The sequence below is a fragment of the Amphiura filiformis genome, chromosome 20, assembly GCF_039555335.1.
Source record: "Amphiura filiformis chromosome 20, Afil_fr2py, whole genome shotgun sequence".
Lineage (NCBI taxonomy): Eukaryota > Metazoa > Echinodermata > Ophiuroidea > Amphilepidida > Amphiuridae > Amphiura > Amphiura filiformis.
Window position 1 is genome coordinate 6606636 of NC_092647.1, and position 25298 is coordinate 6631933.

Below are 25298 nucleotides of genomic sequence, written 5' to 3' on the forward strand. Positions count from 1 at the left end.
AGGCGAAATAAATAAACGACTAAACGTTGTTTTATTGCACCTAATAAAACAATCCTGTTTTAAAAAATAAAAAAAAAACCCATTTTATGACAGCAGTTTGTCAACACGTGTTTAAGATGTAAATGTTTTGTTTTATTTTTTGGTACCTGAATGCTGAACCGTATTGACCATGTTGGACTTTGTGTAGTGATACAACGGAAAATAAAATGCAGTAGACAATTTATTAAAAAAAGTTAAAAAATTGAAAAAACAAACAAAACAAATAAAAAACAAATAAAAACACATTTTGCGACACATAAAACCAACATCCGCTTGACATACAAACAAACATTTAAACAGACAAACAAAAATTTGACATTTGACCGTACATCACAGATAGGTCAAATTATACCTTTTCTGAATCCTTTGGCGCCAAGAATTTTTATTATATTCAAAGGTCTACAGTGATTTAACAAAAATGCATTGTGAAAACAGAACCTAATATTTTTTAGCTATATAAAAAATAGTTCCTGTACTGGACAAATTTATGATCATAATCCACGTGTTTTTACCATTCCTAACCACGTGTTTTCTGCGCTCAATAATCGCGCGACGTGAGTGCATCATTGCGTACACGCACGTGATAAGATGCGAGACCTTAAGCGTAGCCTAGTTCAAAACGCGCGGATGAGAAAAGCGTTGTAAACAAACTTTTCGTCTCGTGAAAACCACAATATTTCATAAATATTTTATTACTTACGTAGGGCCTATGTACCAGAAGTTGGTTAACAGTGTAAAATGGCTGTTGAAATGAACACGTTTGATTTAGACGCTTTTGACGAGTACCGCGTCAAGGGACACTATGTTGCAGCATTACCGGTAAGCCCTAAAATCAGGAGTGTTAGTCAGACTTTCATGCCGCTTGCGCTTCGCGCGCATTTCAAGACCGGTTTAAGACCGAAATTCGACTTGATTGTAACCAAAATAGTGGTATTTGTGCAAATTATAGTAGTGTTCGGTGTTTTAGAACAGCTCAAAGCAGAGTCTGCAGTGCATTGGGGTATCTTGACTTCCGTTCAAGTAGGCATCTAGGGCCTAGGGCTAGGCCTACAAATAGTGGAGGATCTTTAGCCTGAAATTTTCGAAGAACTCATCATCGGAGGCTAACAGTAAAAATGATATACCAAAATAAATCAAAATGCTCGAGGGTGAAGTATACGGGGATGAGCCACTGTTTTCTTTTTTTTTGGGTGGGGGGGTGCCTTTTCAGCGATTTTGTAGATAGATACGTCTTGTTCCACCAGTAATGTTGCACAGTAACTAAAGAAGAAGAAGATGGGTGGGCAAGTTTCAGTGGAGACCAATGCGCCCAATTGAGCGCATCATGTAGCCTACACATGGGTAAAATTGCCCCTAAAAGCGCCCAATTAGGGAGAATTGGTAGATCTAGGCCCTATACTTGATGGGTGGAAAAACTGAAAAAGGTAGGTATAAAAAAGGCAGCATCTGAAAGTCTGCATTATGGCACATCTCCGTGCAAAAAAAAAAATGAAGACCTCCGGGTCAAAATGAAGCTACGCTTCTCATACAGGATTTTTTCATGGTGGGTTGCCAGATTTAGTTCATCGGAGAAATAATATTGTTCTTCATCCTTTGCATCGTTTCCTTACTTTGCTTCTCTCATTATGTTTTACTCTCTTTCAGAGTGGAGTACTGAGCATGCACATAAAACAAGTGAAGAAGTTGGATGCAAGCCGTATCCTTGCTTTGCGTTTTCCTTTGGACGAGATTTAAAATTAGAACCGTTCACAATTACATGTTACTCATTACGGCAACAAATGGACGTTTAAAGCCATAATGTGTGATTTACATAAAGAATAGATTGTAATTTAAATGTTGTCCCGTTTGAATTTCGAGCCAAACAAATGAGGTAAAATGAAGAAAAATGTTATTTCATTCCAGCGCCTACAATGCGTGTACTATTAGCTCGCCGATCGTATTGGCGGAGCTCACGCAGCTGGGATGTACAAACATTAAGACTAACACTTCCCCCTAAAACACGTTTTTATATTAGGTCAACAGATGACGCAATTCAATGTTATAGCAACGCGAATGTGGTAAATCTGTTGAAAACTACCTATCCAAGCACATTTTTGACCAAAATGTAGGTTTTAAAAGTCAAAACCTCAAGTGTTCCTTACAATATTTTTCAAATTTTATATCATTAAATGAAAGAGCACATTTATATTGGCCATATACTAGCTTTATTAGATAGAGCAATGGCCAATTCTCTTTAAATTGCAAATCTTGTGCAAAAAGGTACTGCTTTCGCCTGTTTTGTATACGGTTGTAAATTCAATGAACTATGGCTTTGCTAAAGAGCGCTTACAAATTGATATGCAAGAAGCAAATCACACATTATGGCATAGTTAGACCAGAGAAGATTTCATTACATCTTCTCTGGTTAGACACAAGACATATATCTCGAGATCACTTACATTTATTATGGAGGCCCGGTATGGAGTGCAGATTTAACCGCCCATTTGTTGCCGAAATGAGTAACATGTGGTTGTGAACATAGTCCTGCCAGCAAGACTTCAGTCTTTATCATAAACATAATGACATCTACAGACCTAGGTATGACGAGTTACAGTTACTGGAACTAGTTGTGAACATAGATGGTTCTGGTTTTAAGCCCTCGAAATCATCCTAAAAGGCAGATTACATAAACATAATCCAGTCACTCATTCGGGAATTTTATAGCAATTGGGGAGGGACAGGAAGTACGAAACCCCCCAATGTGTGTACTTTGGGATGCATATATTTATCAATTATCATTCAAGATAAAAATGCTGAAAATGTGCTTGGGATGTGGAGGAAACTATTTGTAGCATTTCAAACTAAAAATATATACGACAAATTGATGATGGATTATGAATTAACAAATTTTAGTCATTTAATTCGTCATTTAATTTGTCATGCACTAAAAATATTTGTCATACTACATTTTTGTCATTCATTAATTTGATTTTACAAATTATAATTTTATTCTTATTTATTTATAAGTCGTGAAAATATTTGTATGAAATTTAATTTGAAATACTATAAATTGTTTCCTCAACATCCCAAGCACATTTTGGGCATTTTTTAAAAATATCTTGAATGATATTTCATTTGCAATGACTAATTTTAATTTGTCAAATAAGACCACTTCTTATGCCAATCCATCTTTTTCCGCGTATACATTCTCCTTGACCGATTCATTTTGTCCTGAATCAGATGTAACAACCCCTGATCCTGAAGTTTATGTCAGGATTCGAGTTGGCAAACTTATTAAATGTACGCAGACAACAACAATGGACAGAGGATGCACCTTGGTGGACGACATAAGACACTTCTCTATCAATGTAAGTTTAAGTTATGCGATTAAAAATTTGAAAACTACTACTCAAAATGTGGTGTTCGCGTTCGGTGATAACTTGTCATGTGGGAGTGGGTCATGGTTTACGTATAGCACACTCTTTCCTGTTTCTGGTTATCCTCACAAAAATATTTTGTTCGATGGTAATAGATGGCGTCCTTGTCATGTATCTCGTGCTCGTGCCTGTCGTGCTCAGGTGCCCGGTGGTGTGCGGTGCGGTATGATTTACTTGAATAAACAGAGACGACAAAAGTCACTACATGTAGCATGGTACGTATTTTGTGACTTGTCCAATAACTGGTTTCCTCGGTGAAGAGCCTTGTGTCTGATTAAAAAAAAACCCAAACAAACCCGATTTCTTGATCCAAAAAGCTGCTTTGACACTACACCATTTAGCTTCCCTCCGAGAGGCTTCGTGGTCTGTTCAGAAATATGTCGTTGTGTTTTTAGCTGCACTCCCAAAGCATAGCGTGCGTCTATGGCAGGCCATGAGTGTCACAACTTACGTCCGTTCGTTTATCTAGCGATTGTGAAAACTAAAGAACAAAACTAATCATGCGAATAGGCCTATATCATAATTTATAATAATAACTTTCTTTAATAGGTATCTCGCAAACGAGAAGATCCATCTAACGAAATCCGAATAGACCTCATCCTAGTGGAAGGTCCACACGCACATCGAATCATTGGACATAAAGATATGCATATATATGACATTATCAAGGTAAATATTATAATAGATCTCTAGTGGAAATAACATGTAGGCCTACATCGAATCATTGGACATAAAAAAAATGCATATGCATTTTATGACATTATCAAGGTAAATAGGCCTACTTAATAATTATCATAATTTGTAAAGTTTACACAAATTATTTTAATATCTGCATCCAACCGCAAGGTAGGTCTAGGTCTATTATTAAGGGATTGGATAGGCCTATATAAAACCGGCACGGATCGGACAGCAAGGTTTGTGGAATCAGACACATCAATTTGCATTCTAAATACGAGGAATGTCCTTCTGATATCAAATAAATTTTTGATGATGATTTGTTTTTGGAAATTTTGAAAATAATAAAAAATATAATACTCATTTTGTGGCAAATTATCAAAAATTTATATTTTTGATATTTAACATAACAGTCCTCGAAGTAAACTATATAAATCTCCTACTTAAAGGGTATGTAGCAGCTGGGATGAAAAACTGACGATCATCATTGAAAGTTTTGACCTTTCGTATCACCGTCCATGACCTGTTGTACGGGTCGGGACGGAACCACATCCCTGTCCAAATCAAATGATAACCCCCTCCCCCGGGTTGTAGTGCTTTCCGTCATAAAGTTATTTTGACTTTTTTCTACAGAATCTGTACATTGCTGGAACGTATGAATTGCAATATCGCCAACATGTAAGTATAGATGGACGTTGCTTACTAACTGTTTATTACTTGCTGCAATGTTATTAGGCCATCTGCAATTGATTCTGAGTTTCCTGTTGCCGTCCGGGTCGGTTTTGACTGCCGGGTCAAATAGAGAAATAATTCATTATTTGAAATTTTCTATAAGATTATCATCTAGTTTTTACACATTTTCACAACTGGCTAAATTTTGTTTATTCAAACTATTACGGCATTAGCTTAGTCTAATTCAACCTTCAAACCCACCCATCTGTATTAAACATCTCAAAAAAAGTAACTAACCCCCCTTACATAATGACCATTATTCACAAACGGGTGATTAGTATTACAAATTTGTAAAATGCGTTGGAAGCAGAATTTATTTCTGCACATTTTGACACCTCATTTGTAGCAATTGACTAAATATTGACGTCACAGCGTACATTTAAATCAATGTACCCCAAGATAAGATTTGAAAGTTGCAGTAAATTGTATTGATTTTGTATTCAGTGTAATGGAAGGAAATCTGTGTAATGATATAGGAGTGTTTTTGTATTGTAAAAATTTGTATGTAAGTGCAACTTTCAAATCTGGACCTCACTACATTAAATTGACCGGTGTTTTATTGTTTTCTGGGCTATCGTATATCAAATGAGGTGTCAAAATGCGCAGAAATAAATTCTGCTTCCAGCGCATTTTACAGATTTGTAATACAATAGCCCCTTTTAAATAATGACCATTATTTAAGGGGGGGGGGGGGTTAGTTACTTTTTTTGAGATGTTTACTTCCTCCAATATTGTACTTATTTGAAGGTCTTTTATTATCCAATTCAATGCTACAAGCCTATGACACACAGTACATGCCATGCGTGAGTATTACTAGCTCAGTAAACAAATGGTTAGCGGTTAGCAATAGCAAGAAAACATTTACAACTTTCCTGATTTACATAAAACAACCAACTTTGCTAATGCCGGTCGAATTCATTTGGAAGACAATAATGAATTGACACCAAATAATGAATAATGAATTCTTCCTCGTCGAATTTTTCAAACTTCCCAACAGGAAACTCAGAATCAATTACAGATGGCCTTTTTGACTATCAGTTGTTGTAATTATGACTGTTTTTGATATACTTTCATGGTTCGTATCTTTCACTGTCATTTCCCCATACCAAAGTTGTTTAGCTCAAATCTTTCTGCGCACATTTAACTATAAATCCTGACTCTAAGAACAAAAATTAAAAACAACAACAAAAACCTCAAAAAGCAAACAAACAAAAACAAACAAACAAAAAACACCCCTCCACCCCCCCCCCCCCACATTCACACACATACCCCCACCCCCACAAAAAACACGCATTTCGCATTTTGTTTTCTGGCCACCTTTATACCGAAAACAAAAGTGTTTTTTAGCCTAATAGCGTGATTTTTTTCTCCATAAATTTGTGAAGCTTCGTCATTTTTTCCGTTTCCTGTGACGCACTAAAATTGCCGAAAACGGCTTGTGCCCGGTGCCGCCCCCCACCAAACCCAGTGTCGCCCACATCATGATCAGTGCCCCCAGGATGACTCAAGCTACGCATAAAGCCCCAATGACTGAGAAAATTATATTGAATTTTTTTGAAACGACCAGAATTGATAGTTGTACGACCTTTTATAAAAGCTTATAAAATTAGGTATGCATTACCGGTATTTTGATACAGCCAAAATGCAAATTCGGATTTCCCTATAGCGTTTGTGTGGACCCGGGTATGTTGGTGATGTATTTAAAGGGTGTGGGGATGTATGTGTGAAGGGGTGTGTGGGTGGGGTGTGGGTACATGTCCGCTGAGCATGTGTGCTATCGTCATCAAAGTATTGAGTATTGCTATCTTCAGTAGATAGCATAAGTCAACAGTAACAGTGAGGGGCAAACTGCAATAATTAAACTTTAGTTTACCGTTTTTACAATCCCGTCGTCATCATCATCAGACCATTGGCGAGATAGAGCTGGAAGGTTGCTTCACATACGGTATATTCGGTTTTGGTTATTCACACCAATTGGAAAACAGACAGAAGAAATTATCGGATATTCTAGGACACTCGCTCCTTTTGAGGGTAGAACCCTCGGAGAATAGACGACAGGCAAACTCGTGAGTACAACCATACCTCCTGAGGGCCGTATAATATTTACGCCAGGGATGGAGAGAAGTTAAATATCCCATTCCCTCCTTATACTTTCTGGGATTAGTTCATTAAAAATATTCGCCTATTTTAAATTTTTAATACTTTTGGATACTTTCACATTTTAATGCTCATAAACAGTTTATTAGTCAACATAAAAGGGCCTCGTCGTTAGCCTCGAAGATACTAAAAACTGCCTGTATAAATGTCAGAATTGTGAGAAATCTGTCAATTTTCCAAACACAAGGGTAGTCCTATATGCGCGAAAAGAACTACGCAGGGGCTGGAAACCTACATTGATAACGCCCGTTTCCTTTACATACAGGGTGTCCCAAAAAAAGAGGCCCCTCATTGCGCCCTCTTTTTCTCCTATTTTAGAAAATTTGATCAAGTATATGTTGGCATGTAAAGAAGCCTTTACCCGTTAGCTTTAATAAACCGAAACAATTATTTCAATCGGCTCATAACTTTTGAAGATATGCCCTTTTAAAGACATGTATCCGTTTATCACTCTGTCCACGGAGGAGGTTTGGCTACTTCAAAGATTGAAAAGTGCATATATACCACGCATGAATAGAAAACATTCCTCGATGATAACTTTATCAAATAACAACTTTATTTTAGAGAATGGGCTTTACCGGTGGGCTTATGGATTATTGATTTTGTTAAGTGTCATTAATTTGGGCGAAATTGGTGTGGGATGGGACTTCTTTTGCTATACTTGCAATTACTTATGTTTTCTCGGGTTTTTATGCCTTTTTGTTTTATTATGTTTCTTACTTTCTTACTTTATTGTTTCTTGCTTTCTTTTTATTGACAACATAAGTCATTTCTCTTTTTGGAATAAAAGGTAGCCCTGAAAAGGGCTGTTTAGTTTGTCTTTGGTTCTTTTTGGTCTTTTGAAGTGAGTTTAATGTGCTGCTCTGCCCTCTACCTGGTTGCCTCCTTGACGAATACAGGTTTCAGCCCTAGTCCTAATTGCATCAATTGCGTTGCGTACCAACCTTGTGCGCCGGATACTTGCGAATATAGCAGCAATACGTTTGCAAAGATCTTGGATTTTGCCACAAATGAAAAAATCAAGTGGTTGAGGTCTGGTGATCTTGCAGGCAACTCCACAGCATGACCCATCCCAACCACTCTGTTTGCTATCCGTGGACAGAGTGAAAAACGGGTACTTGTCTTTAAAAGGGCATATCTTCAAAATTTGTGAGCCGATTGAAATAATTGGTTTGGTTTATTAAAGCTAACAAATAAAGGTTTCTTTACATACCAAAATATATTAGATAAACTTTTCAGAAATAGGCGAAAAAGAGGGCGCAATGAGGGGTCTCTTTCTTTTGGGACACCCTGTACATGCGACTCGGCATGTTGGCCCATACGATATTGTTTGACGCAGGATGCAACGACAAAATCATGACACAATTTTCAAACAGGAAAGGATATAACATGCCAGACATTTCCTTAATTACCGTATATGCAAATGAATCAATTTCCATATACAGGCCTCTTTGGAGCTGCTCTTTTTGTTATGCTTTTTATGGTGAATGCCACGGCTTACAATCTTCATACATAAGTTAACATCTAAAGAGATGGAGGTTTACTCAGTCCAAAATTAGACCTGGGAATTATGGCGCTGTTGAGTATCTTATAAGCATATACAGGGTGATTTAAAATGAACTGTACCCAACTTCAAAAATTAAAATAAAATACTTACCGACATTTATATAATTTGTGTTTGTAAGCTTTAACAGGATAGTATGTTTTCTATTATTGGTGAAAAAATCATGTCTTTACCTCTAATGGTTTTAAAGAAAAGTACAATCTTAGGAAACACACCAATAACGATGTTGCACACGGATGAATATTTTATTCAAACTATCTGTTCTACAGCATTTTGCTCACTCAACTGCCTTCAGACACTTTCAGCTCAACATATATAAATTGCGCATGTTTATTTAAAAATGAAAATAAGATGAATTGATAAATCAATACAATTATAATTAAATACTTACCGACATTTATATAATTTTATATTGCAAGCTGTAATAGGGTAGTAGGCTATGTTTCCTATTATTGGTGAAAATATCAGGTCTCAATTACGAGTGTATGGATATTGCACCAGCCCCATTTCTATTTGAATTCAAATTTCCCTCTACAATTTCAAGTCAACGGGTCCTTTGTTCTACATGTATTATTTAACATTGTAATCTTTGCAAACCTGACATTGTAATTGAATATCAATACTATTGATTTAATAATGCGAAATAAAATTTGCCTTGGTTTTGCTGTAAATGTACGTAGTCATGGTAGTTGCATTTTGTTACTGCGGTAGAGAACACGAATAAACTTAGTTCCGTGTGTTGGTCTAAAAATGGGATAATAACTTGAAAATGCGATATCTTCTGACTAAAACAACTTATTATCTAAATTCAAAATTTCTACTACAGCACACTAATCACTGATTTCTATGATAGTTTTTTGATATGTAAAATCTCCGAAAATATATTTTAAAAAATTGGGTGAAGTTGGGTACAGTTCATTTTAAATCACCCTGTATACGCGGCGCGCTGCTTATGTATCTTAAAAGCACGCTGAATCTTTCTACACAACGTGGTGGTAACAACACCATTTATTTTCTTTGTTGTTACAGTGATGTGATGGCACCAATGCCGGTAGGTCATCCTGAGTTTATCAACTTTGCTGAGAAGGTACAAATAGGGAGGACATCCAGAGAATTAGGTAGGTCGTCTCGTTAGCTAGGTCGTCTCGTGTTTGGGGAGGCACAATAGCGACTCCAGAGATATAGGTAGGTTGTCTCGTGTTTGAGGAAGCACAATAGGGAGGGCATCCAGAGATTTAGGTAGGTTGTCTCGTGTACAATAGAGAGGACATCAAGAGATATAGGTAGGTTGTCTCGTGCTTGAGCAGTTGAGGAGGCACAATAGGGAGGGCATCCAGAGATTTAGGTAGGTCGTCTCGTGCTTGAGGAGGCACAATAGGGAGGACATCCAGAGATTTAGGTAGGTCATCTCGAGCTTGGGGAGGCACAATAGGGAGGACATCCAGAGATTTAGGTAGGTCGTCTCATGCTTGAGGAGGCACAATAGGGAGGACATCCAGAGATTTAGGTAGGTCGTCTCGTGTACAATAGGGAGGGCATCCAGAGATTTAGGTAGGTTGTCTCGTGTACAATAGAGAGGACATCAAGAGATATAGGTAGGTTGTCTCGTGCTTGAGCAGTTGAGGAGGCACAATAGGGAGGGCATCCAGAGATTTAGGTAGGTCGTCTCGTGCTTGAGGAGGCACAATAGGGAGGACATCCAGAGATTTAGGTAGGTCGTCTCGTGCTTGAGGAGGCACAATAGGGAGGACATCCAGAGATTTAGGTAGGTCGTCTCATGCTTGAGGAGGCACAATAGGGAGGACATCCAGAGATTTAGGTAGGTCGTCTCGTGCTTGAGGAGGCACAATAGGGAGGACATCCAGAGATTTAGGTAGGTCGTCTCATGCTTGAGGAGGCACAATAGGGAGGACATCCAGAGATTTAGGTAGGTCATCTCTTGCTTGAGGAGGCACAATAGGGAGGACATCCATAGATTTAGGTAGGTCATCTCTTGCTTGAGGAGGCACAATAGGGAGGACATCCAGAGATTTAGGTAGGTCGTCTCGTGCTTGAGGAGGCACAATAGGGAGGATATCCAGAGATTTAGGTAGGTCATCTCGAGCTTGAGGAGGCACAATAGGGAGGACATCCAGAGATTTAGGTAGGTCGTCTCGTGCTTGAGGAGGCACAATAGGGAGGACATCCAGAGATTTAGGTAGGTCGTCTCGTGCTTGAGGAGGCACAATAGGGAGGACATCCAGAGATTTAGGTAGGTCATCTCGAGCTTGAGGAGGCACAATAGGGAGGACATCCAGAGATTTAGGTAGGTCGTCTCGTGCTTGAGGAGGCACAATAGGGAGGACATCCAGAGATTTAGGTAGGTCGTCTCGTGCTTGAGGAGGCACAATAGGGAGGACATCCAGAGATTTAGGTAGGTCGTCTCGTGCTTGAGGAGGCACAATAGATAGGACATGAAGAGATTTAGGTAGGTCGTCTCGTGCTTGAGGAGGCACAATAGGGAGGACATCCAGAGATTTAGGTAGGTCATCTCGAGCTTGAGGAGGCACAATAGGGAGGACATCCAGAGATTTAGGTAGGTCATCTCGAGCTTGAGGAGGCACAATAGGGAGGACATCCAGAGATTTAGGTAAGTCGTCTCGAGCTTGAGTAGGCACAATAGATAGGACATGAAGAGATTTAGGTAGGTCATCTCGAGCTTGAGGAGGCACAATAGGGAGGACATCCAGAGATTTAGGTAGGTCATCTCTTGCTTGAGGAGGCACAATAGGGAGGACATCCAGAGATTTAGGTAGGTCGTCTCGTGCTTGAGGAGGCACAATAGGGAGGACATCCAGAGATTTAGGTAGGTCGTCTCGTGCTTGAGGAGGCACAATAGGGAGGACATCCAGAGATTTAGGTAGGTCGTCTCGTGCTTGAGGAGGCACAATAGGGAGGACATCCATAGATTTAGGTAGGTCGTCTCGTGCTTGAGGAGGCACAATAGGGAGGACATCCAGAGATTTAGGTAGGTCGTCTCGTGCTTGAGGAGGCACAATAGGGAGGACATCCATGGATTTAGGTAGGTCGTCTCGTGCTTGAGGAGGCACAATAGGGAGGACATCCAGAGATTTAGGTAGGTCGTCTCGTGCTTGAGGAGGCACAATAGTGAGGACATCCATGGATTTAGGTAGGTCATCTCGAGCTTGAGGAGGCACAATAGGGAGGACATCCAGAGATTTAGATAAGTCGTCTCGAGCTTGAGTAGGCACAATAGATAGGACATGAAGAGATTTAGGTAGGTCATCTCGAGCTTGAGGAGGCACAATAGGGAGGACATCCAGAGATTTAGGTAGGTCATCTCGAGCTTGAGGAGGCACAATAGGGAGGACATCCAGAGATTTAGGTAGGTCATCTCGAGCTTGAGGAGGCACAATAGGGAGGACATCCAGAGATTTAGGTAGGTCGTCTCGAGCTTGAGTAGGCACAATAGATAGGACATGAAGAGATTTAGGTAGGTCATCTCGAGCTTGAGGAGGCACAATAGGGAGGACATCCAGAGATTTAGGTAGGTCATCTCTTGCTTGAGGAGGCACAATAGGGAGGACATCCAGATATTTAGGTAGGTCGTCTCGTGCTTGAGGAGGCACAATAGGGAGGACATCCAGAGATTTAGGTTGGTCGTCTCGTGCTTGAGGAGGCACAATAGGGAGGACATCCAGAGATTTAGGTAGGTCGTCTCGTGCTTGAGGAGGCACAATAGGGAGGACATCCATAGATTTAGGTAGGTCGTCTCGTGCTTGAGGAGGCACAATAGGGAGGACATCCAGAGATTTAGGTAGGTCGTCTCGTGCTTGAGGAGGCACAATAGGGAGGACATCCATGGATTTAGGTAGGTCGTCTCGTGCTTGAGGAGGCACGATAGGGAGGACATCCATGGATTTAGGTAGGTCGTCTCGTGCTTGAGGAGGCACAATAGGGAGGACATCCATGGATTTAGGTAGGTCATCTCGAGCTTGAGGAGGCACAATAGGGAGGACATCCAGAGATTTAGGTAGGTTGTCTTGTGCTTGAGGAGGCACAATAGGGAGGACATCCATGGATTTAGGTAGGTCGTCTCGTGCTTGAGGAGGCACAATAGGGAGGACATCCAGAGATTTAGGTAGGTCGTCTCGTGCTTGAGGAGGCACAATAGTGAGGACATCCATGGATTTAGGTAGGTCATCTCGAGCTTGAGGAGGCACAATAGGGAGGACATCCAGAGATTTAGGTAAGTCGTCTCGAGCTTGAGTAGGCACAATAGGGAGGACATGAAGAGATTTAGGTAGGTCATCTCGAGCTTGAGGAGGCACAATAGGGAGGACATCCAGAGATTTAGGTAGGTCATCTCGAGCTTGAGGAGGCACAATAGGGAGGACATCCAGAGATTTAGGTAGGTCGTCTCGTGCTTGAGGAGGCACAATAGGGAGGACATCCAGAGATTTAGGTAGGTCATCTCGAGCTTGAGGAGGCACAATAGGGAGGATATCCAGAGAGTTAGGTAGGTCGTCTCGTGCTTGAGGAGGCACAATAGGGAGGATATCCATGGATTTAGGTAGGTCATCTCGTGCTTGAGGAGGCACAATAGGGAGGATATCCAGAGATTTAGGTAAGTCATCTCGAGCTTGAGTAGGCACAATAGGGAGGACATCCAGAGATTTAGGTAGGTCATCTCGTGCTTGAGGAGGCACAATAGGGAGGATATCCAGAGATTTAGGTAGGTCGTCTCGAGCTTGAAGAGGTACAATAGGGAGGACATCCAGAGATTTAGGTAGGTCATCTCTTGCTTGAGGAGGCACAATAGGGAGGACATCCAGAGATTTAGGTAGGTCATCTCGTGCTTGAAGAGGTACAATAGGGAGGATATCCAGAGATTTAGGTAGGTCGTCTCGAGCTTGAGGAGGCACAATAGGGAGGACATCCAGAGATTTAGGTAGGTCGTCTCGTGCTTGAGGAGGCACAATAGGGAGGACATCCAGAGATTTAGGTAGGTCGTCTCGTGCTTGAGGAGGCACAATAGGGAGGATATCCAGAGATTTAGGTAGGTCGTCTCGTGCTTGAGGAGGCACAATAGGGAGGACATCCAGAGATTTAGGTAGGTCGTCTCGAGCTTGAGGAGGCACAATAGGGAGGACATCCAGAGATTTAGGTAAGTCGTCTCGAGCTTGAGCAGTTGAGGAGGCACAATAGTGAGGACATCCATGGATTTAGGTAGGTCGTCTCGAGCTTGAGGAGGCACAATAGGGAGGACATCCAGAGATTTAGGTAGGTCGTCTCGTGCTTGAGGAGGCACAATAGGGAGGACATCCAGATATTTAGGTAAGTCGTCTCGAGCTTGAGTAGGCACAATAGATAGGACATGAAGAGATTTAGGTAGGTGATCTCGAGCTTGAGGAGGCACAATAGGGAGGATATCCAGAGATTTAGGTATGTCGTCTCGAGCTTGAGGAGGCACAATAGGGAGGACATCCAGAGATTTAGGTAGGTCATCTCGAGCTTGAGGAGGCACAATAGGGAGGACATCCAGAGATTTAGGTAGGTCGTCTCGAGCTTGAGGAGGCACAATAGGGAGGACATCCAGAGATTTAGGTAAGTCATCTCGAGCTTGAGGAGGCACAATAGGGAGGACATCCAGAGATTTAGGTAGGTCATCTCGAGCTTGAGGAGGCACAATAGATAGGACATGAAGAGATTTAGGTAGGTCATCTCGAGCTTGAGGAGGCACAATAGGGAGGATATCCAGAGATTTAGGTATGTCGTCTCGAGCTTGAGGAGGCACAATAGGGAGGACATCCAGAGATTTAGGTAGGTCATCTCGAGCTTGAGGAGGCACAATAGGGAGGACATCCAGAGATTTAGGTAGGTCGTCTCGAGCTTGAGGAGGCACAATAGGGAGGACATCCAGAGATTTAGGTAAGTCATCTCGAGCTTGAGGAGGCACAATAGGGAGGACATCCAGAGATTTAGGTAGGTCGTCTCGTGCTTGAGGAGGCACAATAGGGAGGACATCCAGAGATTTAGGTAGGTCGTCTCGTGCTTGAGGAGGCACAATAGGGAGGATATCCAGAGATTTAGGTAGGTCATCTCGAGCTTGAGGAGGCACAATAGGGAGGATATCCATGGATTTAGGTAGGTCGTCTCGTGCTTGAGGAGGCACAATAGTGAGGACATCCAGAGATTTAGGTAGGTCATCTCGAGCTTGAGGAGGCACAATAGGGAGGACATCCAGAGATTTAGGTAGGTCATCTCGAGCTTGAGGAGGCACAATAGGGAGGATATCCAGAGATTTAGGTAGGTCATCTCGAGCTTGAGGAGGCACAATAGGGAGGATATCCAGAGATTTAGGTATGTCGTCTCGAGCTTGAGGAGGCACAATAGGGAGGACTTCCATAGATTTAGGTAGGGTGACTCGTGCTTGAAGAGGTACAATAACTTATAATAGGGAGGACATGAAGATATTTAGGTAGGGTGTCTCGTGCTTGAGGTGGTACAAGAAGTAATATATACAATTCTGCATCACCTAATTATTTTATATACGGGTCTAAAACAATAATTATGTTTGCATAATTCTGATTCGTACACTTAGGGAAATCAAGTTCTGCATTGGATGTATTTGCTGGAATGGAAAAACATGAACCAGTAATACTTGCCCGGACCATGAGAAAAAGGTATATACGAACAACTCTAATTGACGTCCTGCTTTCTAATTGTATGAGTAAAGGTCACAGAATTAGGAAAAATAGAAAATACGGTGAAAATCGCATTTTTGTAGAATTTTTTTTAGTGAAAATCGCATTTTTGTAGATTTTTTAGCCGAAAATTAGAAAATCAATTTTGCCTACACTTTTGTACATAGCCAGAAATCCCCAATTTTGCATGGGCTCCCTCACATTATGACGTCATAGCGATATTATGTGGGGAATGTTTGTACTTATTTTGGTATCACTAGATAAAGGAGACCCATGGCTATACATTATGATATGAAAAACCGGGGAGGTCACAACAACCCCCTCTTCGTAGTCCGTTTTACAAAATATGGCTCAGTAGTTCTAGGGTAAGGAAAACGTCAAACCAGAATAACTTTCTTGGAAAAAATTGTGCACAAAAATTATCAAAATATGACATTGACAAATTAATGCGCACGAGGGGTGCGATAATTTGCAATTTGTAATTCTAAAAATAAATGGTCAAATGTAAGCTGGAATTTAATCAGAAACATAATAACTCAGCGGAGGGGGGGGGGGTGATTGCATGGATCATCCCTCTGTAGTCTGTAGTCGAATATTTATAATAGTCGAGTATTTACGCCAATTATGTATTTTGATTGCTCGCAGATTGAATAGAATTGAGACAGATTTTGCCCAGCAAAAAAGTAGACTCCAACGAAAACGATTCCTGGAGAAACTAATCTGGCAACACGTAGAACACCACGAGCCTGATGAGGAGGCGAATGATGTAAGAGAATTACAAAAACTTTTCAAAGATAATGGAAACTGGAAAACGCTTTTCGTGTTATGTGATCCACAGCCCTAACTTACTCCAAACAAGTTGAGATTTTTATACCATCAGAATTTTTAGAAAAATAAACACCTCAAAAGAAATAAGTCCCCCTCTGAACATGTCGTCATAACATCGTAAGGTTTCGTTTTGTACCAACAAAACTAACTTTGAAATAATTATATGACTGTTTACTAAGTGCTGTGTGAAAATGAGAAATTTCCATGGCTTCAGGGCTGAATGAGCCTAAATTGAAGACAAAAAGTGCCCTTTCCAAAAGTCACAAAGTAGGCCTATGCTTGTTAACTGCAAGGCGTATTGGGACAAGGAATGGAACTGACCATCTTGATCTTACAACTCACTGTGCTGAACTCTGCACCAAGGGGATTTGCATGGCTGAATGATCAAGAATCGATACACATTACAGTAAATGTTCACTTGGTGAGGATTTTAAACTGCACTCAAACACATGGGGTTTTCCATTAGTAACAAGCCATGAATCAACTTTTGTGACAAGCATAGGCCTACTTTGTGACTTTTGAAAAGGGCAGTTTTGCCTTCAATTTAGGCTCATTCAGCCCTGAAGTCATGGAAATCTCTCATTTTCACACAGCACTTAGTAAACAGTCATATTATTATTTCAAAGTTAGTTTTGTTGGTACAAAATGAAACCTTACGATGTTGTGACGACATGTTCAGAGGGGGACTTATTTCTTTTGAGGTGTTTATATAGGACTACCGGTACATAATGTTAGTGAGCATAAGGTCGAGTCTTACAAATTTGGTCTTTTGACAAAGGTTGTATTTCGTGCTGTCGACAGGAGCTTTGTGATTATATACACAATTGTGGTTAAATACCACTAATTACGCGTATGTATTACACGGGTTTCAATGGGAAAATGGCTAATTTCGGGTGGAATTTTCTCCTATTCAGAACTCTCACAGTTAAATGCCACTAATATCAGGTGAAACTATATGATTTAGATGCCAAATGATCAAAAACTCAACATAGGTTGACCTGAGACTTTTCTTGTTTTAACGCACTGAACCGTAAACACCTTAAAATGGCAGTGCGCCCTCGAAGCTGAAAGTTACAATATGGTAGGGCGAATATTTACTAAAACCGAAGCCGTGCGTATGAATTTTGGTACTATTACAACAAAAATGTCATATAATGAGAGAAAATATACCATTTGAAGCATCAAACCCTAAAAAGTACTTTTTGGCTATATAACTTGATCAATTTCAGCGATTTTAATGCGGTCTTTTCAGATGCCATGCAAACAAATAGTTACTCGTCGTATTTCCATGTACCGCCCAGGCCTATTAGTGGTATGTAACCTTATGCGTAACTCGCAAATCCAATGTCCGAATGAACGAAAGTTTTTGAAATTGATTGCGCCGATTAATATGTTTTGGCAGGACCCAAACGCCGGAACCGATGACATGCCAGGAGCTTCCATGCAAACATCTGCGCCGAATGGTAGTCCGCCGCAGGCATCAAGTCTCCTTAACGTCACCACGGACACATACGGAGAGGATGACGATTACGCCGCATCCGCGAGTGATGTGACTGAAATAGGAAACTTTTTAAAGAATGCACCAGGTAATATGACAATAATTTCTGTAAACTTGACACTCGTGTGGGACGACAAGTGTTATGTTAGGATATTTGTTAATGGCTTTGACCCAACCATTTTTGTGAATATTTTTAAAGTTGGTCAGAAATGCGTTCCGAGATCTTCATAGCCTTCTTCATTACATTGATGACTTCTTCATAGTAGGTAATTCGAGGTATTTTGATACAATGATAAAAAAAAACCCACACCCACATTACTCGCTTTATTTTTATTATTTCCACTATATTTCCACTATATATTTAAATCTGAAGCAGCGTACATTAAAAAAGAACATCACTCATAACATTAACAACATAGAAGCCCCAATGCCTACAAATGCATCTGTTAAAAAAATAAATAAATGCCTGCTCCACAAGATATTGAAGAAACCGGGTTAGGTTTAAGGTTAGGATTACGAGATTAGAGCTGGGGTTGGGATTAGCGTTGGAGTTGTGACAGGTATTAAAGTTACTCATCTGTTCCAAATATCCACCATATTCTAGTACTCCCTCCGTTGTGATAAAATGTTTTTTTTTTAATATTCTGTATAGGAATTGTTCAACGCACAACACCAGCTCGTGGCAGGATGCCTCGGACGATTATACCTTCAGAATCATCATTGGATGTAAGACAGATTGTTAATAAAAACATTGTTTTGTTTGTAAGAGCAATAATTTGGGTGCATCTAACACACTTACGACGCATCGATCGTAACACTAACATTTACGACACACCGGACATGTAAGTCTTAAAAATATCGCAAGTCCCAAACCCATCATAATATCTCTTCCATATGATTTACACGGTATAGTTACAATGACTTTGGACTTGCGATGTGTCAGGACTGACGATGCGTTTAGTGTCTGTGATGCGTCGTAAATGCTAGTGTAATGCACCCGATTATTATGTAATAACAATTAGTGAAAATTGCAAAAGGGTAAATCATTGTCATATAAAAGAATTAGAAATAATTGTACGACGAACATTTTAATTTGACACAAATTAATTATTATATTCAGGTTAAATCTATTCATATTTGTGTGGTTTTGTTTAACAGGATGAAACCGATGATAATCAGAGCACGTCAGATTCTGGCTCTCATACAAGTTCCCATCTAACAGAAAGCACCATTGATCCGCCAAACCAAGATCGAAGACGCAGTACCCTGGTTGAACTTCCCAACATGCTTATGCGCGGCGTTGCTGGAAGATTACGCGCATGGAGGACATCACGAGCTCAATCGGTTCAGGAGGAAACACCGCCACCGACAACCGTATCCGATGGAGTTGCAAGGACTATGACCGAGTCACCGACGACGGATCAGGCAACACCGTCGATGACTACTTTCCGGAGACGGTTGCAAGCCATGGAAAAACAACAAGACTCTTCAGAATGAATCGAGATTTGTACTTACTGAAAACAATAATAATATACCGTAGCCTACATAGGCTACATGTCATAACCCACTACCATGACTACTGAGTGTTATATTACCGTTGTTTTCATTTTCATTCGCAGTGTTTGTTCCTTGTAAATGAGCTTCTTGTAGGAATTCGACAACGGCCCATGATAGTTCAGGGTTAATGCTCACACTTCCCTATCCGCGGCAGCGTATTTATTGTCTGCAACCATACACGGTTGTTTGATGTGATCATTTATTAGCTTTTCAAACAAAACGTAATGTACAACCAAATTTTAGGCATAAACAGCTAAAAGTGACATCATGCTAATGTATACAGATGCTTTTGAGTCATTCTCAACTTTAATTTCCCCGCTTTTACAAAATTATTCACTTTTATAGTATATTTTTAAGCATTTTCGGATATAAAATGTATCTAATAATGACAAAATTGGTGGCGCTATTTAGTTACTGGAAATTACTCTTAAAGCTTGTAATACAAATAATTCCTTTTATTGTTTGATAAAATATGTTGATAAAATTTCCTCGTTGCTTGTTTCACCTATTCCAGCTGTTTTAATGGCAGTATTAATCCCCTAACCCTGGCAAATAAAGAAATATGATTTAGGATAAATAGCGCCATCTATAGTTTGCATTTAGTTAATAATGAAGCCAATTCTATATACATCAAACAACCGTGCATAATGGGCGTGCCACAATACGTTAACCCCACCTCAAACTTAACCCTAATCCTATAACCCTAAAGGTTAGGTGTATGGCGGCCCATTATGGATGTAGCGGCCCGATGGTTGCAGATATAAATTAAGCTCCCCGGTCTACGCCAAGCTGGCACAACTTTCTACAAACCTTTACATCAGGAAATGCCAGGGGTGTCTGACTGGGAGGGGAGATGTTACCCCATGAGAAGTGAAGAACTTGTAGGCTTAATTGAAGCCATTTTGGTGGACCATTTTGTCACTATTGAAGCCAAATAACTGCTTAAAAACTAGTGTCGGATGTCCAAAGCAGAAGCAAAAAGGGCGACTGTCGCAATCCATAGCAGCCGGACTAAGTTGACTTTTCCAGAGCGTTCTCTTGTTGAGGAGTTCAAGGTGGCCAAGGCAAGATCATTTATGACCCTGAGAGACTCAAAGGACCCGGTAATCAAGAACACCCAGCCAGATGTTAGGTCAGGGAGAAAGTGGACAGCGAACTTGGCAGTTGAGGGGGCAGAGTCAAGGGTTCATACCACTAAATCCGCCTGTGAAGCGGTTTCCGGTAAAAGTTTATCACGACTATATCCCAACTTTGCATAAAAAATGTGCAAAATCAGTACAATATTAACAATTTTAGTGTTGCAAATCGTGTTTTGCTAGAACTTGTGAATGTGATCTCTACTAATTTGAACAGAAAACGCGAAAATTTGAGTGATGTTTACGATGATGAGCGCATGAACACACGAGGTCAAAACGCGGTTAGTAGTCGGACGTAAACACGGGAAAATCGGGTCTTATAGCGCTATTTTTCTCAAAAAAGTAGACCTAAAATATGGTGTCATTTTCAGATATGTTATGCAGAATTTTGTTCTGATTAAGATGATATCAAATATATATTTCAAAGTAAGACGTAAGACTTATAGCCTAAAACGTGACCCCTATTTTGCACGTCAAGTCTATGGAAAGCTATTTTGTGGCATGTACCCTCAAGACTGAAGCACAAGAGATAGTTGGCGCTACCCAGCTGGGCCGTCAGGGGCTTGGTTGGACTACACACAAATGGTGGTCGTCATCTTCAGACAAGGAACGTCGCAAGCTGGTTTCGCAGGAGATAAGAGAGGCAGAAGAGGAGAAGAGACTGGCTACAGCAGTAGGTCAAGCTAAGAAAGGCGCTTGTACACGATGGGAGAATATTGAACAACGTAACATGTCTTGGAGCGTGATTTGGCATATGGAACTTCTTCGCATCTCATTTCTGTGCAGGTCAACATAATTATGATCTAGTACCAACACCAGCCAACCTGAGCGTCTGGTTTTTGAGGATAAGACGGACTGTTGCAATGCGTGTGAAAAGTTCCAGTTCAAGATCGAGCATCCTTTCTTCAGCAAACGACTGGTGCATTAGGGCTGATCTGGATGGCAAAGGAGGATTTCCAAGAGAGATATTTATCACCGCACTGCGTCCAGATATTGTCATATGGTCAGAGGTTGGAAAAGAAGTGATCATTGGAGAGATGACTGTCCCATGGGAAGACAACATTGATGAATCTCATGAGAGAAAATTGACCAAGTATGCAGAATTGAGAGCAGAATGCAAGGATAGAGGTTGGAAGGCTTCTTGCTACCCCTTCGAAGTCGGTTGCCGTGGTTTTGTTGCACACTCTTTGTAGAAGTGGCTGCGAGATCTAGGGTTCAACAGAAGAGCTAAAGTCAGTTAGCAGGGCAGCATCAGAGGCTGCAGAATCAGGATCGTCGTGGGTGTGGTCCAAGTACATTCAGAGGAGTAGATAATCTGAAAGTGAAGTACATCATCAGTATCCTCAGCCAGATCAGGCAGGCCAGCTAGCCATATCTTTTACTTGTTCCCATTCCTTCATATCAACGCCAGTTAGCTAGGGTTAAGTGATTCCAGCTGCATGGTAGGGTTAGAGGCGCCGTATCCCGCCCGCTTACTACAGACAAGTTTGGTCATCTGGGGGTACATATACACAGATCCCTCTTTTGACGACGGTGATAGCATATCCCCTATGGGCAAAGCGTCTTGCTGTGTCAAGCTGACATAGTATGGGTGCTAACTGGTGCTTGATCTCCTATTTTGGTTGGCTGGCCTGTGCCTATTACATTTTCTGAGAAGCAGATTATTTATTTAGCAGCAGATGCTAGAAGCATAGTTTTAGTTTTATTAGTAGCTCACCAGCGGGAGGTGGTGTTTTCACTGCCGGCCCCCACCTTGAGGGAGTCTTGAAACTCCCCAAGACAGGTGGCAATCAACTGATGATCCCGCTGGTGAAAGCACAGGACAATTTCCAGCTGGGGTCTTTCTGTATATTTCACCTGTAATAAATCATGTCTCACAAAGGCAAAATCGGAATCAACTGAAATTTTGGGAATAAGCTTTTTTCGTGTATATCTACTATAGCCTGGAAATGCCATAAAGAGAGGATCACGAATACTCCTTTTTAACGTTCTCTCTTCTCTTTTTCTCCCTTTCCGATCCTTTTTTATGTCTTTCTCTTCTCCTCTACTTTCCCCCTTCTCTGAAACCTTTCTGACAAACGTAATTTTTCTTATAAACTCTATTTAGCAGGTGAAAAACTTTGTTAATCTCAGATAAACATAGTAAATAGAGTAAAACTATGCTGTGATAAACATAGTATATGAGATAAACCAAGTTTTTCTGTGATAAACCAAGTTTTTAAAACCATGTTTTCACTTGATAAACTAAGTGAATTCTCAGATAAACTTGAATTGAGTTTATCTATTATGTACATCCAGCATGCCATACAGCTTTCAACATGATCATGAAAATAATTTTAAAAACATCTAAAATCTTAAATAGCAAGGCGACCAGCATTCCACGTGGGGGGGGGGGGCAGGGGAAGCTGCCCTCTTTCCCCGGTGGCTACTCCACTGCCAACAACTTTAAATTGACACCACATATGCTCAGTTCAATGTACCACACCCTCTACACCATGTACACGAAAAACAAACTCTCATTACTTCCATTTTCTCTACTTTTCAGTTTTTAATATATTACACACCATCATTTGCTAAAGACCCTTTACATTTCATGGTTCTTTAAAAAGGTTCCCATGGACGGCAGCCGAAGAACCCTTTTAAGGGGGCTGTCATTTTTTCGGAAAGGGAGGGGATCCGAAATTTTCCAAAATTCGGCGTCAACAAATTGCGACCTCCCTATTTCGGCAACAACAATTTTATGAACCCCACCACCGACACCTTACCCCCTAAACAGGCTAAAACTGTATTGGAATCAGTCTTTTTGAATAAAATAAACACGCTATCTTTGGTCATCTTGTGACTCCCTACATTTTGGTCATCAAAATATTATGACCCCCCTCCACTATTTTTCTTTCCAAAATTGTATTACCCCCCCCCCGTATTTTCTTCCCGAAGAAAATTATAGCCCCCTAAAACCTCTTTTCTATGCCCATTGTTTTGAGTCGTACCCTGGAGTCGAATTGACTCAAGGCCAAAAACACCTTTTACCCTAATTCACATCAGAATACACAACACTGTTTGTATAAGTTAACAAAATCTAACTCTTTAATGAAAAGTATCAATTATTATGATTGATAATGATTTTACACATAAACATATTTATGCAAAGATACAGTTTATAATCACACTAAATTACTAACTTACCCGGCAGTCTTGATCTTCCTGTTGATTACAAAGTGCTGTTCATTCATTCATTCATATTTTATTTTCATCAATCATCAAAATGCATGTAATACATAAAAGCCAACAAAGTAATACAAAATATATAACGCTAGAATATTAAATACAATCAGGAATCAATAGTATAATCAAGCTTACGATTAAATCAATATAATGTAAGTCAATACAGTAATATAATAATGCATGCTTAAGCAGACTACATTTTAAATGACAGTAATGATAATAATAATAATAATGATAATGATAATAATAATAATAACACAAATAATAATAATAATGATAATACAATATAGTACTGCATGATTAATTATTAAGCAAGATTAAGCAAGCATTAGATTATACAAAATATATGAATGATCATTGATATAATGAATAGTCAAAATTAATACGAAATATGAGGCAAGAATTAATGGTATAATTATATATCGATACAATCAATTAGTAACAATTATATCAGTATAATATAAATAAATACAACAACATAATAATGCATGCTTATCAGAATACATTTTAAATGGTCATTGATACAATAAATACAAAGTATAGTAATACAATTCTAAACTAGGTTGTTGAGCAAAGGAACTAGGTTGTTGAGCAAACTCAATGTTCCGGACGACTGATATATGATCCTGATTGAAACTTGTCCTGCGAAGATTGAATTTATATATCCTTTGTGTATAAAATCCCAGCACAGATGACACTTTCCAAAATGATGTTGCTTTCAACAATCAATCACTTTCTCCAGGAAACAGGCTTTTCCGCACTATTCGACTTAATACACATAGATATTTCAGATGTGTTGTTTCATAAACCAGACTTCAGCAAGTCGAGAGAAGAAATATTAGGCTTTGGGAAGAGAAGAGTACTTGTTGCACTCCTTTGTTATCTGGATTAATAGCACATTATTAGCTCAGGTACCTCTATTTGAAGGCAGGTGAACTATGCAACACATCAGAAAGCCTACGACCACTTTTTAACTCAGATCTGCCACGAGAAACAGTTACTCACATGTCTTTTAATTGATACCAAAGTAGTAAAGCTGATGGAGATTCTCGGCTATAATGTTCCTAATTCAATGGTCACATTGAGACATAATTTCCAAGATCCAAAAATATATCTATATAATTTGTTTTTCTGATCAAAATGGGATAATCAAACTCTTGCATGATTACTTGAAAGGCGGTTCCCATCTTTCATATCTCTCATGAAATAGCTTTAAGGTGGTACTACACCCCTGCCCAATTTTGTGCCTATTTTTGCATTTTTCTCAAATATTATAGTGCATTGGTGACAAGTAAGATATGAAGGCCTATAATATAGGGGCGGGGATTACAACTACTGCACTGGAAATTTTATTTCAGCACAGACAACAGTTGTGGAGTTACAGTCAAAAATGAGGGAAAACCAATAGTTGATCAATAACTACTTGCCTTGAGTTGCTGAATTTTCAGTGCAGTAGTTGTAGTCCTTGCCCCTATAATATACATCTTACTTGTCACCAATGCGATATAATTTTTGAGAAAAATGCCAAACTAGGCTCAAAATTGGCCAGGGTTGTAGTACCCCCTTAAACCTCTTTAAATTGTAAACGAAGACAAATAAACAAATTAAATTACTCATCAGGACACATCACACCATGCCAATAGGATTGAAAATAAGTTTATTAATTTTTGGTCTAAAACTAAATGTTTATTTCTTGACTAACAACCTGTGTTTATTGCTTTTTCAATATTTTTGAAAGAAATCACTTCTTTTCCAAATAAAGGT

General features: G+C 39.8%; 2 protein-coding genes across 2 annotated transcripts; both read left to right on the forward strand.

Annotated features, from left to right (window-relative positions):
* Positions 1–777: 777 nt before the first annotated feature.
* On the forward strand, positions 778–19132 carry LOC140143019 (cation channel sperm-associated targeting subunit tau-like). Its single transcript, XM_072165052.1, has 12 exons — positions 778–858; positions 1684–1735; positions 3259–3386; positions 4005–4124; positions 4764–4808; positions 6768–6928; positions 9613–9701; positions 15188–15269; positions 15936–16056; positions 17521–17704; positions 18269–18342; positions 18775–19132. Exons 1-12 carry the CDS (start codon positions 778–780, stop codon positions 19111–19113), a joined length of 1476 nt encoding a protein of 491 aa, XP_072021153.1. The 3' UTR covers positions 19114–19132.
* Positions 19133–20891: 1759 nt separating this feature from the next.
* LOC140143020 (uncharacterized) lies at positions 20892–21502 on the forward strand. Its single transcript, XM_072165053.1, has 2 exons — positions 20892–20982; positions 21096–21502. The coding sequence occupies exons 1-2, from the start codon at positions 20892–20894 to the stop codon at positions 21500–21502; spliced, it is 498 nt and encodes a 165-aa protein (XP_072021154.1).
* The last annotated feature ends 3796 nt before the right edge of the window (positions 21503–25298 follow it).

Bases quoted from the DNA above. Each gene is read 5' to 3' on its own strand.
- LOC140143019 (XM_072165052.1), top strand. From the start codon at position 778: ATGGCTGTTGAAATGAACACGTTTGATTTAGACGCTTTTGACGAGTAC. The intron at 3,387-4,004 runs GTAAGTTTAAGT...TTTCTTTAATAG, and splicing joins TAAGACACTTCTCTATCAAT to GTATCTCGCAAACGAGAAGA. The intron at 15,270-15,935 runs GTATATACGAAC...GATTGCTCGCAG, and splicing joins GCCCGGACCATGAGAAAAAG to ATTGAATAGAATTGAGACAG.
- LOC140143020 (XM_072165053.1), top strand. From the start codon at position 20,892: ATGGTGGTCGTCATCTTCAGACAAGGAACGTCGCAAGCTGGTTTCGCA. The intron at 20,983-21,095 runs GTAGGTCAAGCT...ATTTCTGTGCAG, and splicing joins AGAAGAGACTGGCTACAGCA to GTCAACATAATTATGATCTA.